At 48.8% G+C, this 18643-nt stretch overlaps 3 protein-coding genes across 5 annotated transcripts in view; all 3 read right to left on the reverse strand.

Moving 5' to 3' along the window:
- LOC116957528 (glycine receptor subunit alphaZ1-like) overlaps positions 1-1625 on the reverse strand; it is a 50448-nt gene extending 48823 nt beyond the window's left edge. The window contains exon 1 of the mRNA XM_076056575.1: positions 1556-1625. Coding sequence (XP_075912690.1) covers positions 1556-1625 — 70 coding nt within the window. The remainder of the gene's footprint in view (positions 1-1555) is intronic.
- Positions 1-18381, reverse strand: part of LOC116957550 (uncharacterized) — a 453026-nt gene extending 434645 nt beyond the window's left edge. Inside the window, exon 1 of the mRNA XM_076056514.1 lies at positions 18302-18381. The gene's annotated coding sequence lies outside the window, so the exon portion shown is untranslated. The remainder of the gene's footprint in view (positions 1-18301) is intronic.
- LOC116957548 (uncharacterized) overlaps positions 7925-18643 on the reverse strand; it is a 31322-nt gene continuing 20603 nt past the window's right edge. For all 3 annotated transcript variants that reach the window (XM_076056512.1, XM_076056511.1, XM_076056510.1), the window contains one exon: positions 7925-11310. In XM_076056512.1, coding sequence (XP_075912627.1) covers positions 11160-11310 — 151 coding nt within the window. In that variant the 3' untranslated portion in view covers positions 7925-11159. The remainder of the gene's footprint in view (positions 11311-18643) is intronic.

Genomic DNA, 18643 nt, shown 5'->3' on the forward strand with positions numbered 1-18643 from the left:
ATGGAGTGAGATGGTAGGGGAGTGAGACGGTAGGTGAGTGAGACGGTGGGTGAGTGAGATGTTGGGTGAGTGAGATGGGGAGTGAGATGGTGAGTGAGATGGTGAGTGAGTGGGTGATTGAGATGTTGGGTGAGTGAGATGGTGATTGAGTCGTGTGAGTGAGATGGTGATTGAGTGGGTTATTGATGGAGTGAGATGGTAGGTGAGTGAGATGGTAGGTGAGTGAGATTGTGGGTGAGTGAGACGGTGGGTGAGTGAGATGTTGGGTGAGTGAGATGGGGAGTGAGATGGTGAGTGAGATGGTGAGTGAGTGGGTGATTGAGATGTTGGGTGAGTGAGATGGGGAGTGAGATGGTGAGTGAGATGGTGAGTGAGTGGGTGATTGAGATGTTGGGTGAGTGAGATGGTGATTGAGTCGTGTGAGTGAGATGGTGATTGAGTGGGTTATTGATGGAGTGAGATGGTAGGTGAGTGAGATGGTGGGTGAGTGAGACGGTGGGTGAGTGAGATGTTGGGTGAGTGAGATGGTGAGTGAGATGGTGAGTGAGATGGTGAGTGAGTGGGTGAGTGAGATGTTGGGTGAGTGAGATGGTGAGTGAGATGGTGATTGAGTCGGGTGAGTGAAATGGTGACTGAGTGAGTGGGTTATTGTTGGAGTGAGATGGTAGGTGAGTGAGACGGTGGGTGAGTGAGATTGTGGGTGATTGAGATGTTGGGTGAGTGAGATGGTGAGTGAGATGGTGAGTGAGATGGTGAGTGAGATGGTGAGTGAGATGGTGAGTGAGTGGGTTATTGATGGAGTGATATGGTGGGCGAGTGAGATGGTGAGATTGTTGGTGAGTGAGATGGTGAGTGAGATTGTGGGTGAGTGAGATGGTGAGTGAGATTGTGGGTGAGTGAGATGGTGAGTGAGATGGTGAGTGAGATGGTGAGTGAGTGAGTGGGTTTTTGATGGAGTGAGATTGTTGGTAAGTGAGACGGTAGGTGAGTGAGACGGTGGGTGAGTGAGATGTTGAGTGAGATGGCGAGTGAGTGGGTGAGTGGGTGAGTGTGATGGTGGGTTAGTTATATGGTGGGTGAGTTATATGGTGAGTGATTGAGTGGGTGAGATGGTGAGTGAGTGGTTGAGAGAGATGGCGAATGAGTGGGTGAGTGGGTGAGTGTGATGGTGGGTGAGTTATATGGTGGGTGAGTTATATGGTGAGTGAGTGAGTGGGTGAGATGGTGAGTGAGTGGCTGAGAGAGATGGTGAGTGAGTGGGTGAGTGTGATGGTGGGTGAGTTATATGGTGGGTGATTTATATGGTGAGTGAGTGGCTGAGAGAGATGGTGAGTGACCGAGTGGGTCAGTTAGATGGTGAGACTGTGGGTGAGTGATGGAGTCAGATGTTGGTCGAGTGCGTTATTGAGGTTGAGTGGGTTCCATGAGTGTATTTTGTTTAACTGTTGTTCGAACTCAACAGACGATGGTGGTGATGAGAGTCCCATCTGCAAGAGCAAATAAATCTCTTAAATACTTGACTTGAGTCTTTCAATCTCTCCTTGCCCCACCTCACCTCTCATCTCCTTCCGTGCCCCCCTCCTCTCGTCCTCTTCGTTCCCAATCTCCTCGCTTTGTGCCTCCATCTCCCGGTGCCAAATCCCGTTGCAGCCCTCCGATGGAATCAACTTCCCCTGTACACTGAGCAACAATAACTATAGACTCAACTCTGCCACCCATAGACTCAACACTGCCACCCATAGACTCAACACTGCCACCCATCGACTCAACTCTGCCACCCATAGACTCAACACTGCAACCCATAGACTCAACACTGCAACCCATAGACTCAACACTGCCACCCATAGACTCAACACTGCCACCCATAGACTCAACACTGCCACCCATAGACTCATCACTGCCACCCATAGACTCAACACTGCCACCCATAGACTCATCACTGCCACCCATAGACTCAACACTGACACCCATAGACCCAACTCTGCCACCCATCGACTCAACACTGCCACCCATAGACTCAGCACTACCACCCATAGACTCAACACTGCCACCCATAGACTCAACACTGCCACCCATAGACTCAACACTGACACCCATAGACTCAACTCTGCCACCCATAGACTCAACACTGCAACCCATAGACTCAACACTGACACCCATAGACTCAACACTGCCACCCATCGACTCAACACTGCCACTCATAGACTCAACACTGCCACCCATAGACTCAACTCTGCCACCCATAGACTCAACACTGCCACCCATAGACTCAACACTGCCACCCATCGACTCAACACTGCCACCAATAGACTCAACACTGCCACCCATAGACTCAACACTGCCCATAGACTCAACACTGCCAAAGACTCAACACTGTCCATAGACTCAACACTGCCCATAGACTCAACTCTGCACCATAGACTCAACACTGCACCATAAACTCAAAACTGCACCATAGACTCAACACTGCACCATAGACTCAACACTGCCCATAGACTCAACACTGCACCATAGACTCAACACTGCCATAGACTCAACACTGCACCATAGACTCAGCACTACCACCCATAGACTCAACACTGCCACCCATAGACTCAACTCTGCCACCCATAGACTCAACACTGCCACCCATAGACTCAACACTGCCACCCATCGACTCAACACTGCCACCCATAGACTCAACACTGACATCCATAGACCCAACTCTGCCACCCATCGACTCAACACTGCCACCCATAGACTCAACACTGCCAACCATAGACTCAACACTGCCACCCATCGACTCAACACTGCCACCCATAGACTCAACACTGCCCATAGACGCAACACTTCCCAGAGACTCAGCACTACCCCGTAGTCTCAACACTGCCACCCATAGACTCCACACTGCCACCCATCGACTCAACACTGCCACCCATCGACTCAACAGTGCCACCCATAGACTCAACACTGACACCCATAGACTCAACACTGACACCCATAGACTCAACACTGCCACCCATAGACTCAACACTGCCACCCATAGACTCAACACTGCCACCCATAGACTCAACAGTTGTATCTACAGTATTGTGATTGAGAAAATTAAAATAATACAAATAATTACAAATCTGAAAATTCATGGATATATATTCTTAGCTCTTTCGGTAAAGTCACGTTGAAGGGAAACAATAACAAAATAAAATATATATAAAACAATAAAATTCTCACGACGTTTCGACCATAACACAAACGGTCATCATCAGGTGTGAAAACCAACGGCAAGAACATTTGAAAGAAGCAGCGGTTTGTATTTATTTATTTTTAAACGTTAGCACCACGGAGAGCGATTTGGCAGTTTGTTTAGATGGACGAGTCCATCTATATTGGGGAAAGAGAAGGGGGGAGACGAAAAATTAATGGATGCGGTCTGAAAGCCACTGTAAGCGTGAACAATCAATTAAGACCCGAAATGGTTGATCAAATCCTTCCAATGATTGCTAAACCAGAATCTATCTTCTCGGTTGAAATTGTCTCTGTGTTTGTATATGTGGATAGCCTCATGAACTAATCTTTCATGGTAGCCAGATGGCTTGCAAAGAACCTCTGTCTTGGAGAAGTCAATGTCATGTGAGCCCACTGAATTATAACAGTGATCTGCCACGGCCGAGGTGTTGGTCCTACCGTGTTTTAGGTCTGCTTTGTGTTCACGAATGCGGTCCGAGACATGTCGTTTGGTTTCTCCAATGTAACTACTACCACAGAGGCAACTTAGTTTGTAGACACCAGGGTATTGTATGGCCGGAATCACATCTTATACAGACGGAACCAGATCACGGATTTTATGTAATGTGTTGAAACGGACCTGGATCTTGTGTTTATTCAATATTTTTAGATCTTTTGTGTGATCCCCGCAATGTAGGGTAAAGTGATGGTTTTGAAAGGCTCCTCAAGACGGTCCTTCTTCATGGTTTGAGTGATAGCTTTGCGGATTGTGTAGTCGGAATAACCATTAGCCGTAAGAGCTTGGTGTACATGCTTGAGTTCACTGGCTATGTGTTCCTGGTCGGATATGCATTGGGCTCTATGGTGCAGAGTCTTGATGAGGGAAATCTTCTGGGATGGATGGTGGTGGGAATCCGGTTTCAGGTAAGCATCCGTATGGGTAGCTTTCCTGTAGACAGACGCCTTTTGGCCTTTTGGCGTCATCTGGTCGAGCACCAATTGGGTCGAGGCTCAAAAGAAAGCCGTCCCTTGGTGTGGACCAATCAGTTTCAAGGACAATGCCACATATATTATCATAGTATTTTTTGTGTTTGCATTTTGACTGCAGATATTGTGGTTAATGCAGACATGAATCCTTGTAAAAAAATGATTCAGTTTTGTTGCCAGAAAAAAGGGGAAAACCCTATTATTATATTTTGGTACTGGCAAAGGAGGTCTAATGCAGTGGTTCTTAACCTGGGTTCGATCGAACCCCAGGGGTTCGGTGAGTCGATCTCAGGGGTTCGGCAGAGCCCCCGCCACGGAGGTCCGGACACACTTGAATTATTGTGTAAATTTGTGATGACACACACGGCCCGCTTGGCCATCACTGGCTGCAGATGATCATGCTACACTGCTTGGCCAATCAGCGCTGCGGGGAATTTAGTGCGTACTCAGTAGTCAACGTGTGACTGTTGTTGTCGTACGTCGTGTGATTTCTTTAATATTTTATCCATACTAACTATGTCGGGCAAAAGAAGAAAGTGGTCGGACGAATATGTACAACATGGATTCTCATGTATCACGGAACGTGATGGGAGTGAGCGTCCTATCTGCATGATTTGCAACGTCAAGTTGAGCAACTCTAGTCTTGCACCGGCAAAACTAAAGGAACACTTCTTGAAGCTGCATGGAGACGGGGAATACAAGAACACAACACTTGCTGAATTCAGGGTGAAGAGAGCCAGATTCGATGAAAGGGCCACTCTGCCTGCTCTTGGATTTGTACCTGTTAACAAACCGATCCTGACAGCATCGTACGAAGTTGCTTACCTCGTCGCAAAGCAGGGCAAGCCACACACCATTGGTGAAACACTTGTGAAACCAGCTGCATTAAAGATGGCGAATCTGATACTCGGAACAGCGACCGAAGGTAAATTATCCCAAATTCCCCTTTCAAATGACACCGTCAGTGACAGAATAGAAGACATGAGTAAAGACATCTTGGCTCAAGTAGTCGCGGATCTGATTTCAAGCCCGGCAAAATTCAGCCTTCAACTCGACGAAACCACAGACGTTTCTGATCTAAGCCAGCTTGCTGTTTTTGTACGCTATGTGAAAGACGACATGATAAAAGAAGAGTTTTTATTTTGTAAGCCTCTTACAACAACAACGAAGGCAGCCGATGTGAAGAAGCTTGTGGATGACTTCTTCAGAGACAACAATCTTTCATGGGATATGGTTTCTGCAGTTTGTACGGACGGAGCTCCAGTCATGCTGGGAAGAAAGCCTGGTTTTGGTGCGCTAGTAAAGGCCGATGCACCACACATCATTGTGACGCATTGTATTCTGCACAGGCATGCGTTGGCAACAAAAACCTTACCTCCAAAAATGGCAGAAGTATTAAAAACTGTGGTGGAATGTGTGAACTATGTGCGAAAAAGTGCTCTGAGGCACCGCATCTTCAGTGAGCTGTGTAAAGAAATGGGCTCTGAATTTGAGGTACTTCTGCTCCATTCTAATATTCGGTGGTTATCCCGGGGACAGGTGCTGAATCGTGTTTTTGCCATGCGTGTGGAATTAGCCCTGTTTTTGCAAGAGCACCAACACTGCCATGCAGATTGCTTCAAAAATCCTGAGTTCATTCTCATTTTAGCGTACATGGCTGATATATTCGCAGCTCTCAATCATCTCAATCAGCAGATGCAGGGTGGTGGAGTCAATATCATGGAAGCGGAAGAACACCTGAAGGCTTTTCAAAAAAAGCTACCGTTATGGAAACGACGAACAGAGAACAATAACTTCGCAAACTTCCCGCTTCTGGACGACTGTGCAAGTAAGATCGAAGATGTGTCTGGAATCGGAGATATTTCTGTATCCACGGAACTGAAGCAAACAATTGCCACGCACTTAGATGAGCTTGCAAAGTCTCTCGACGGATATTTCCCTACAAGAGAGTCATATCCAGCATGGGTGAGACAGCCGTTCACGTTTGCTGTTGAAACAGCAGATGTCAATGATGAATTCCTCGACGAAATCATTGAAATTCAGCAGAGCCAGGTTCAACAGCAACTCTTCAGAACAACAACGCTCTCAACGTTTTGGTGTCGACAAATGAACAAGTATCCAGTTATTGCTAAGAAAGCCCTGGATTTTTTTATACCATTTGTTACAACATATCTTTGTGAGCAATCCTTTTCGAGGATGCTGGACATAAAAACGAAGAAAAGGAACAGACTTTGCTGTGAAAATGACATGAGAGTGGCACTTGCCAAGGTGAAGCCACGCATATCTGAACTGATCTCTCAAAGGCAACAGCAGAAGTCACATTGATTTCCAGGTATGTAATTTGTTGTGAGTTTATGCATTGTGTTGGTTTTATTCTTTGAACAAAGTAATGTTCATGCACGGCTCATTTTGTGTACCAGTAAAAAACATATCTATGTCTTGAATTTGAAAAAAATCACATTTTATTTTTCACTAAAGAGGGGTTCGGTGAATGCGCATATGAAACTGGTGGGGTTCGGTACCTCCAACAAGGTTAAGAACCACTGGTCTAATGATATTAGCTGATCGTGAAAAGCATTGATCTGTCCCTTGAGTTGCATGAACACGGTCATTTAGAAGTATTTTAGTTATTCGTTTTCTTTCATCGCGTAACTTTACCTAATTACATTTTGATTTGAAGCTTTCGTGACTGCAGGAATTCATATTCTTGGTTCTTTCGGTAAAGTTCCGTAGAAGGGAAACAATAAATAAAATAATAAAAATATAAAACAATAAAATTCTCACGACGTTTCGACTGCAACACGAGCAGCAATCATCATCAGGTGTGAAAACCACAGCAAGAAAATTTGAAAAAAGTGGCGTTTTTATTTTTTACGATTTGACAGTTTGTTCAGATGGACGAGTCCAAAGAACCAAGAATATTTACCTAATCAATTCATTGATGACACACTCAACATTGATAAGCATCCATGTTACGAATCCACACACTCACATGAATGCTATTGTCTGGAGACATTTCGTTTGATCACCGAATCTCGCCCGCAAATTTATTGATGTCCCATTAGCCAATTGATAAGCATCCGTTAGCCAAACATGCACAATCTCATGTACACTGTTGTTTCAGGACATTTCTTAATTGCATAATCTTACCAATTAATTCATTGATGTCGACTTTTGCCATTGGGAACACGTCTCTTTACCACGTTTCCGTATGAATATTGTCATTTTTAAGGACTTCTCCCATCGTTGTGTACAGTCGCGCTACTCTGAGGAGTGATCCTCCTGTTCTATTGTTCAGTTTTAACAAACGTAACCATTGAGGGTTAATTGTATGGATCAATGTTGTAGGACATCTACAGCAGTACTTGGTGGCAATTCCGATCATAAGCGTGTCCGCACATTAGCGCGTTTTAAGTTGCTTAACGCAGAAGAGTCCGAGTGGTTCCTTCCTATAGCTCGTGCAAAACAATCTTAATGATCCTAGATGTGAAGCTTTCGTGACTGCAAGCATTCATACTCTTTGGTTTTATTCGGTAAAGTCACGTAGGTGAAACAAGTTAAATTAAAATAAAATAAACAATTAAAACACGACGTTTTGGAGGCAACGCAAGCTTCCGTCTTCAGGTGGGACCAGTCACCAGTCACAGTGCAGCGATTTTGGCTGTGACTGGTCCCACCTGAAGACGGAAGCTTGCGTTGCCTCCGAAACGTCGTGTTTTAATTTTTTTTATTTTATTTTAATTCGTTTCGCCTACGTGAAATTTCGATTTAAAGCTTGCGTGACTGCAAGGATTCATCTTCTTTGGTTCTTTCGGTAAAGTCACCACCACGTAGATTGAGAATAAAATAATAAAATAAAATAACAATAAAATTCTCACGACGTTTCGGCCACAACACAAGTGGCCTTCTTCAGGTGAAAGAAACAGACCTGTCGGGACGACAGAGCTTCAGTGAACGTTGTTAAGATTCGTAGCGTCTTTTTAAGCTGGTTGAGAGAAGTGAGGCACCTTGACAAAGGGGTTTACATATCAAACATGAGAATTTAGCATTGAAATAGCTGAGTGATTAGCTTGTGACTGGTCATGGAAATATCTATGTTAAAGTCAAAGCATACACATCCACAGAGGCACCTAGTACAAATCAAACAGGAGAATTTAGCATTGAAATATCTGAGTGATTAGCTTGTGACTGGTCATAGAAATAGCTATGTTAAAGTCAAAGCCTACACATCCACAGAGGCACCTAGTACATATCAAACGGGAGAATTTAGCATTGAAATAGCTGAGTGATTAGCTTGTGACTGGTCGTAGAAATAGCTATGTTAAAGTCGAAGCTTACACATCCACAGAGGCACCGAATAAAACCAAAGAGTATAATCTTAATGATATCCTGCAGCGAGATCTGAATCCTGAGACCGGACATAATTACACTAAAACATAAATCGGTAAAAGTTAAAGCGAGAATCATTGTAGTCGTCTTCTTCTTCTTCCGTATGGCATTATGAAAAGCACCAGTTTTGTTGTTATTGTCTACTTAATGATCGCCATAAATGAATGCGAAGGTTCCTCATCCAGTCCAATGGTGTGCTTGACGCAGTGTGGATATCAGCGATACCTCCACAATGAGCATGGATGGAGCAGTCATCGGTGATGTGCTCGATGCTTCGGGCATCTCCACGGGTTGCAGTCGGGCGATTCTTTGATCTTCCAAATCATTGTATTATCACGATTGGTAATACACCCCTTGACAACGAAGCCAAGCCAATAATAATAATAATTCACGTAACTACACACACACACACACCTATTGATCATAATACAAACTATTAATCGAGTCTAATTAGCATGATTGCATACATTTGCACGAATTCACAAATTGGCACAATTTCGTAAATTAACATTTACGTGCCATTTAAACAATATATACAACATCAACAGCGGCCTGCTCGCCTTGATCACTCTCCAAAACCTTACAAAAAGCAAGAAACACCAGTCACTTGACCGGCAGAACTGTCCCAGCCTATGGCTCGGACAACATGAAACACGCTCCAGCGTGGCACCGTGGGTAAGAGGGCGGCTCCACGTGCCGGCCAGGGTGGTCACGGGGGGAGCCCACGGAAGATTTCTTCAAACGGCGTTCGTGCCTTTGTCTCCGTTGTCCCCCCTTAGCGTCCATTCACCTCCATCAGTGGATGCCCATTCTCCTTCACGTTCACCATCGTCAGTGGATGCCCATTCTCCTTCACATTCACCATCGTCAGTGGATGCCCATTCTCCTTCACATTCACCTCCATCAGTGGATGCCCATTCTCTTTCACGTTCACCATCATCAGTGGATGCCCATTCTCCTTCACATTCACCATCATCAGTGGATGCCCATTCTCCTTCACGTTCACCATCGTCAGTGGATGCCCATTATCCTTCACATTCACCATTGTCAGTGGATGCCCAATCTCCTTCACATTCACCATCATCAGTGGATGCCCAATCTCCTTCACGTTCACCATCGTCAGTGGATGCCCATTATCCTTCACATTCACCATCGTCAGTAGATGCCCATTCTCCTTCACGTTCACCATCGTCAGTAGATGCCCATTATCCTTCACGTTCACCATCGTCAGTGGATGCCCATTCTCCTTCACATTCACCTCCATCAGTGGATGCCCATTCTCCTTCACGTTCACCATCGTCAGTGGATGCCCATTATCCTTCACATTCACCATCGTCAGTGGATGCCCATTCTCCTTCACGTTCACCATCGTCAGTGGATGCCCATTCTCCTTCACATTCACCTCCATCAGTGGATGTCCATTCTACTTCACGTTCACCATCGTCAGTGGATGCCCATTATCCTTCACATTCACCATCGTCAGTAGATGCCCATTCTCCTTCACGTTCACCATCGTCAGTAGATGCCCATTATCCTTCACGTTCACCATCGTCAGTGGATGCCCATTCTCCTTCACATTCACCTCCATCAGTGGATGCCCATTCTCCTTCACGTTCACCATCGTCAGTGGATGCCCATTATCCTTCACATTCACCATCGTCAGTGGATGCCCATTCTCCTTCACGTTCACCATCGTCAGTGGATGCCCATTCTCCTTCACATTCACCTCCATCAGTGGATGTCCATTCTACTTCACGTTCACCATCGTCAGTGGATGCCCATTATCCTTCACATTCACCATCGTCAGTGGATGCCCATTATCCTCCACATTCACCTCCATCAGTGGATGCCCATTATTCCTTCACGTTCACCATCGTCAGTGGATGCCCATTATCCTTCACATTCACCATCGTCAGTGGATGCCCATTATCCTCCACGTTCACCATCGTCAGTGGATGCCCATTATCCTTCACATTCACCATCGTCAGTGGATGCCCATTATCCTCCACGTTCACCATCGTCAGTGGATGCCCATTATCCTTCACATTCACCATCGTCAGTGGATGCCCATTCTCCTTCACGTTCACCATCGTCAGTGGATGCCCATTCTACTTCACATTCACCATCGTCAGTGGATGCCCATTCTCCTTCACGTTCACCATCGTCAGTGGATGCCCATTATTCCTTCACGTTCACCATCGTCAGTGGATGCCCATTATTCCTTCACATTCACCATCGTCAGTGGATGCCCATTATTCCTTCACATTCACCATCGTCAGTGGATGCCCATTATCCTTCACGTTCACCATCGTCAGTGGATGCCCATTATCCTTCACGTTCACCATCGTCAGTGGATGCCCATTATTCCTTCACGTTCACCATCGTCAGTGGATGCCCATTCTCCTTCACGTTCACCATCGTCAGTGGATGCCCATTATCCTTCACATTCACCTCCATCAGTGGATGTCCATTCTCCTTCACGTTCACCATCGTCAGTGGATGCCCATTATCCTTCACGTTCACCATCGTCAGTGGATGCCCATTATTCCTTCACATTCACCATCGTCAGTGGATGCCCATTATTCCTTCACGTTCACCATCATCAGTGGATGCCCATTATCCTCCACGTTCACCATCGTCAGTGGATGCCCATTATCCTTCACATTCACCATCGTCAGTGGATGCCCATTATCCCCCACACCACCGTCCACGTCTGCTTGCCCATCGCCACTGAGGAACAAAAACACGAGCTTACAAACCGCACGATGCACGTGCAGCGGGGGCATTGCGCCCAGCAACGCCTGGGACACATCTTCTTTGGTCCTTTCGGTAAAGTCGTCACCACCACGTAGAATGAGAATGAAATAATAAATTGATATTAGATCATATTATTGTGTTATTTTATTTAATAATATTATCGCGTTAATTTATTTTATCAATTTATTATTTTACTCTCATTCCACGTGGCGGTGACTTTAACCGAAAGAACCAACGAGAAGATGAATCCTTGCAGTCACGACCAGCTTTAAATCGACACCTGGGACACAGTTTCGCAGGAAAGGACCCCACGGTCTCAGCGGTGCCAATTGAGCGTCAGAGTCGCCACCTCTGAGTACCGAGGCCAGCTTCCTGCATTTGCGGTCATTCCTGAGGAGCCGGGCGATCCTGGAGAGGTCAGTGGGAGCGGGGGAGTGGGGGTTGGCACCTGCGTGAGTCGGGGGAGCTCCCAGACGGCCGAGGAAGCTGGACGCAGGTGACGATGACAGCCCCAAGTCCCAGGGTGACGCCCATCGCCAACATCGCCTGCAGCAGCGTGCACCACCAGTCGGCCACTGGTGTGGCCGGGGCCTCCCCTTCAGGAGCGACAGCGGCGTCACCTTGTGGACGTGGAGCTGCAGAGGCACGGACCGTACCATCCGCCAAGCTGTTTCTCCCTCCATACAGAAACAACCACTTGGTACTCCGGACAAAACCATTACACTACCATATATATATAGCAGGCGTTACTAAAAAGATTTCCAAAATTCTAAACAAACACAAGATCCAGGTCCGGTTCAATACGGTACACAAAATTCGTGATCTGATCCCATCCGTGAAGGATGTCATTCCTGACTTACAGTACCCCGGGGTTTACAAATTGAGTTGTACCTGCGGTGATTGCTATATCGGGGAGACAAAGCAACATGTCTCTGACCGAATTCGCGAGCACAAAATCAGATTTGAAACACGGCAGAACGAATTCTTCTGCCGTAGCTGTTCACTGTTACAACGCTGTGGGTGATCACGATAAAATTTTCTCCGATACCAAGGTTCTTTGCAAACCCACGGGTTTTTATCAGAGATTTGTTCACGAGGCAATTCAGATCTACAAACACAGACACAATTTCAACCGAGAAGATGGTGTCAAATTAAGCAACCATTGGAAAGATGTTCTAAATCGAACCAAACATTAAACTAATTTTCAATGCTACGGTATATTTTTCAAGTAGTGGTACCCCAATCTTTCGCAGCTTCTTAAAATTCCATTTTCACACCATCAATAGGTAAACTCCCCCTCCCCCCCCTCGCCGACCTGCACATGTTCACCCCCTCTACACCGTTCATCATGCTAAGTCCGCCAATTAAATGTCAAATTTTTATGCTAATTCCTTTGTCAAGGCACCTTAATTCCCCTTACACAGCTTAAAGGTCGCGGTCTGAGCTTGGCTGTGTTCACTCCAGCACTGTCCTCGAGACAGTCTGGTCCCTTCACCTGATGAAGGCCACTTGTGTTGTGGCCGAAACATCGTGATTTTTGTTGTTTCACTTTTTACCTACGTGACTTTACCGAATAGAACTAAACAGTATGGATCCTTGCAGTCACGAAAGCATCAAATCGAGAAGAGACCACTCACTCAACACGGCTTCACGTGCAGCAGGGAGAGACCACTCACTCAACACGGCTTCACGTGCAGCAGCAGGGAGAGACCACACACTCAACACGGCTTCACGTGCAGCAGGGAGAGACCACTCACTCAACACGGCTTCACGTGCAGCAGGGAGAGACCACTCACTCAACACGGCTTCACGTGCAGCAGGGAGAGACCACTCACTCAACACGGATTCACATGCAGCAGGGAGAGACCATTCACTCAACACGGCTTCACGTGCAGCAAGGAGAGACCACTCACTCAACACGGCTTCACGTGCAGCAGGGAGAGACCACTCACTCAACACGGCTTCACGTGCAGCAGGGACAGACCACTCACTCAACACGGCTTCACATGCAGCAGGGAGAGACCACTCACTCAACACGGCTTCACATGCAGCAGCAGGGGGAGACCACTCACTCAACACGGCTTCATATGCAGCAGGGAGAGACCACTCACTCAACACGGCTTCACATGCAGCAGGTAGAGACCACTCACTCAACACGGCTTCACGTGCAGCAGGGAGAGACCACTCACTCAACACGGCTTCACGTGCAGCAGGGAGAGACCACTCACTCAACACGGCTTCACGTGCAGCAGCAGGGAGAGACCACTCACTCAACACGGCTTCACGTGCAGCAGGTAGAGACCACTCACTCAACACGGCTTCACGTGCAGCAGGGAGAGACCACTCACTCAACACGGCTTCACGTGCAGCAGGGAGAGACCACTCACTCAACACGGCTTCACGTGCAGCAGGGAGAGACCACTCACTCAACACGGCTTCACGTGCAGCAGGGAGAGACCACTCACTCAACACGGCTTCACGTGCAGCAGGGAGAGACCACTCACTCAACACGGCTTCACGTGCAGCAGTAGGGAGAGACCACTCACTCAACACGGCTTCATGTGCAGCAGGGAGAGACTACTCACTCAACACGGCTTCAAGTGCAGCAGGGAGAGACCACTCACTCAACACGGCTTCACGTGCAGCAGGGAGAGACCACTCACTCAACACGGCTTCACGTGCAGCAGGGAGAGACCACTCACTTAACACGGCTTCATGTGCAGCAGGGATAGACCACTCACTCAACACGGCTTCACGTGCAGCAGGGAGAGACCACTCACTTAACACGGCTTCACGTGCAGCAGGGAGAGACCACTCACTCAACACGGCTTCATGTGCAGCAGGGATAGACCACTCACTCAACACGGCTTCACGTGCAGCAGGCAGAGACCACTCACTCAACACGGCTTCACGTGCAGCAGGGAGAGACCACTCACTCAACACGGCTTCATGTGCAGCAGGGAGAGACCACTCACTTAACACGGCTTCACGTGCAGCAGGGAGAGACCACTCACTTAACACGGCTTCACGTGCAGCAGGGAGAGACCACTCACTTAACACGGCTTCACGTGCAGCAGGGAGAGACCACTCACTCAACACGGCTTCATGTGCAGCAGGGAGAGACCACTCACTCAACACGGCTTCACTTGCAGCAGGAAGAGACCACTCACTCAACACGGCTTCATGTGCAGCAGGGAGAGACCACTCACTCAACACGGCTTCACTTGCAGCAGGAAGAGACCACTCACTCAACACGGCTTCATGTGCAGCAGGGAGAGACCACTCACTCAACACGGCTTCATGTGCAGCAGGGAGAGACCACTCACTCAACACGGCTTCACGTGCAGCAGGGAGAGACCACTCACTCAACACGGCTTCACGTGCAGCAGGGAGAGACCACTCACTCAACACGGCTTCACGTGCAGCAGGGAGAGACCACTCACTCAACACGGCTTCACGTGCAGCAGGGAGAGACCACTCACTCAACACGGCTTCACGTGCAGCAGGGAGAGACCACTCACTTAACACGGCTTCACGTGCAGCAGGGAGAGACCACTCACTCAACACGGCTTCACATGCAGCAGTAGGGAGAGACCACTCACTCAACACGGCTTCACGTGCAGCAGGGAGAGACCACTCACTCAACACGGCTTCACGTGCAGCAGGAAGAGACCACTCACTCAACACGGCTTCACGTGCAGCAGGAAGAGACCACTCACTCAACACGGCTTCACGTGCAGCAGAGAGATTCTCTCTCCAGCTCTGCACCCTCCACCCTGTGATCTGTGACCCTTGACCTCCCCACCCACCACCGTCTGCACGAGTGACGCTCCCCTCTCAATCACCTGCAGCCATCACGTTCAGCTTCACCTCTCGTTCCACCTTCCCGTCGTCCTTCCCACAGTGGTAACATTGGACGTGGCACTTAAGCGCGGTGCCGAGGTTCCTGGAGACGTTGAGGAGCCTGAGGGAGCAGTCGCCCTTCTCCTCGTCTCCCGCAAACTCAGCCACTTCAAGCCAGAGACTCCCAAGATGCGATTCGTAGACCTGGAATGGCACAAAACACAAATTGGACCATTAACCATAATCCTACTACGATCAAATCACAATGAACCTGAACTAACTGGGTCTTGATAGCCAAGCAGGGTTGAGCTTGCTTGATACTTTGACTGGGGATGCCAGGGGTTGTAGGCTTGGGCTGCAAGATGGCCAGGAGATTGTGATACAGACGTAGATTTGGTTTACAGGTAGCGTTAAAGAGTGCTTCTATCTATGGATTGAGTCTGTGTAGAGCTTTGGCCATTATCCCTTTGTGTGACGGGGTTTTTCTCTGGGTTATCCGGTTTCATCTCAACATGATTCCGAACCCTCACGGACTCAAATGGTCAAGACCCTTCTCATTAATAGGGTCTTGCGACTCGGTGCGACATTCCTGGGTGATTAAGCGACTATTTTATTATTCTGGAACAAAGCAAACCCCAAAGTAACGTTGTATTACTCTCAATTACTGAGTTGAATATTTAGGGTTGATGTGGTAGGGGGTTCTCACATTGATGATATCATCTGTGCTTACTTACTATGTAGCGTGTGGGCATCGTGAGCCACGTGATGTAGAGGTCACTCGAGACAGTCGACGGTGGGGAGAATGAGCAGGGAAGAGTCACACTCTCTCCCTCCATCACATCCACGCTCTCCGGTAGGAAGAGCTGCAGCATCACAGCAGACATCACAGCTACACAGGGAGAGAGAGAGAGACCGGGCACTCTCATGAGAGATGTCTCCACAGAGAGAGATCAGCAATACCCTATCACTGTATAGACAATACAGATGTCTAGATAGGGACCGGTTACTGTTGTTAAAGTGCTCACTACAGGCTCAGCTCAGGAGGGGGCCAGGCTGTTTTTCCACTGCAGAGGCTGAGCCGTGCCGTGAAACGAGTCGCGATGCATGGAGGTTGAAAATAATAAATGCTGCACCTGGCCCTGCTTGGCCCTGGGTGACATTCCGATGTCTTATGAGGCCAGGGTGGTTTGGTTCTGGCTCAGTGCAGCAAACTGCCAGTGGAAAACCACCAGGACCGTGAGGGCCCTGGGCTGGCACGGCTCGGTTGTGTCAGTGGAAAACCACCAGGACCGTGAGGGCCCTGGGCTGGCACGGCTCGGGTGTGTCAGTGGGAAAGGGGTCTGAAGGAGACCGCCCCAGGTGTGCTGAGTGAGTGCCTCTCGGTGCGAACTCACGCAGGAGGGAGATGAACGCCGCTGCGACCAGGAGCCACTTCATGGTGCCTCCGTCTCCTGATGAACACGGAAGGGAGTGGTTCATCGCATCTCTCGCTCCACTCACCACCAGCGGTTACAGCGGGGCACGCCGAGGGATACAGGCAGACGGTGCGGGAGAGCAGAAGTGCTCGGGTGGAAAGCGTGAGGCGACTTGTGAACCGCGGGGCTGAGTTACGTGGCACGAGAGAGAGAGACCCGGTCACAGTAAAATCCACAACAACGTTGAGCTCAGCAGGTTCAGCCATCCCGCACTGCGCGAAAAGAGGAAGTCTGTGGCCACACAACCCCCCATGGCGTGGTGGTTTCGTTATCGTCGTCACTATTAGAACACTCCGGCTTGTAAGGTGTCAGTGGATTTCTACACGCTGCGTCTTCGTTAATGAGGGATACGCGAATTAAATCTGCAGTTGATGAATAATTATTCTCGTGTTTCCGTTTCTTTGTGGTTACCCCTGGAGTCGAGTGCCGGGTGTAGACGCTGCTTCGCTCTCCACTGCACCACCTCCCTGCTCATTTTAGTGACAGACACACAGAGTGATAGACACACAGAGTGATAGACACAGAGACACACAGAGTGATAGACACACAGACATACAGAGTGATAGACACAGATACACACAGAGTGATAGACACACAGACACACAGAGTGATAGACACACAGAGTGATAGACACACAGAGTGATAGACACAGAGAGTGATAGACACACAGACACACAGAGTGATAGACACAGAGACACACAGAGTGATAGACACACAGACATACAGAGTGATAGACACAGAGACACACAGAGTGATATACACACAGACACACAGAGTGATAGACACACAGAGTGATAGACACAGACACACGTAGACCACGAGTGTAACAGTCACAGGCTGAGACTCTCACACAGAGAGATATAGACACACAGAGACACACACAGTGATAGACACACACAGACACACACAGTGATAGACACACAGAGACACACACAGAGTGATATACACACAGAGACACACAGAGTGATATACACACAGAGACACACAGAGACACAGAGTGATACACACACAGTGTACACACACAGACACACAAAGTGATATACACACAGACACACAGAGTGATATACACACAGAGACACACACAGAGTGATATACACACAGAGACACACACGCAGAGTGATACACACACAGAGACACACACACACAGTGATACACACACAGAGACACGTAGACCACGAGTGTAACAGTCACAGGCTGAGACTCTCACACAGAGAGACGCCTCGACACGAGGAGTCGATGAACCAAATGGAACCCCGAGATTTGCGATGGGAACCCAGGGACCCAGGAACCCAGGGACCCAGGAACCCAGGGACCCAGGAACCCAGGGACCCAGGAACCCAGGGACCCAGGAACCCAGGGACCCAGGAACCCAGGGACCCAGGAACCCAGGGACCCAGGAACCCAGGGACCCAGGAACCCAGGGACCCAGGAACCCAGGGACCCAGGAACCCAGGGACCCAGGAACCCAGGGACCCAGGAACCCAGGGACCCAGGAACCCAGGGACCCAGGAACCCAGGGACCCAGGAACCCAGGGACCCAGGAACCCAGGGACCCAGGAACCCAGGGACCCAGGAACCCAGGGACCCAGGAACCCAGGGACCCAGGCACGCAGTCTCCGTGAGCAGGGCGAGAGAGACGACCTCACCTCCTCTCAGCTGTGATGCTGCTGCTGGGGGGAGCAGCAGGAGGAGCAGGGACGTGGGTTCGCCTCCAGTACCCGGTGATGATAGCAGCAGCAGCAACAACAACAACGAGGCGACTGGTCGAGTCTGACCGGGCTGGGCGGTAGTGTCCGTGAAGACGTGGGGGGTGTGTGGGGGGGTGTGTGGGGGGGGTGTGTGTGGGGGGGTGTGTGGGGGGGTGTGTGGGGGGTGTGTGGGGGGTGTGGGGGGTAACGCAGCGTTGGGGGGGGGGTGTGGGGGGCGATTTCTGTCGGCGTATTTCTTCATTTCTGCCACGATTGTTCCATTGTTGTCGGCAAAGTTGG

The sequence above is a fragment of the Petromyzon marinus genome, chromosome 76 (genome assembly GCF_048934315.1).
Source record: "Petromyzon marinus isolate PM22_M1 ecotype Great Lakes invasive population chromosome 76, UKy_Petmar_22M1.pri1.0, whole genome shotgun sequence".
Taxonomy (NCBI): Eukaryota; Metazoa; Chordata; class Hyperoartia; order Petromyzontiformes; family Petromyzontidae; genus Petromyzon; species Petromyzon marinus.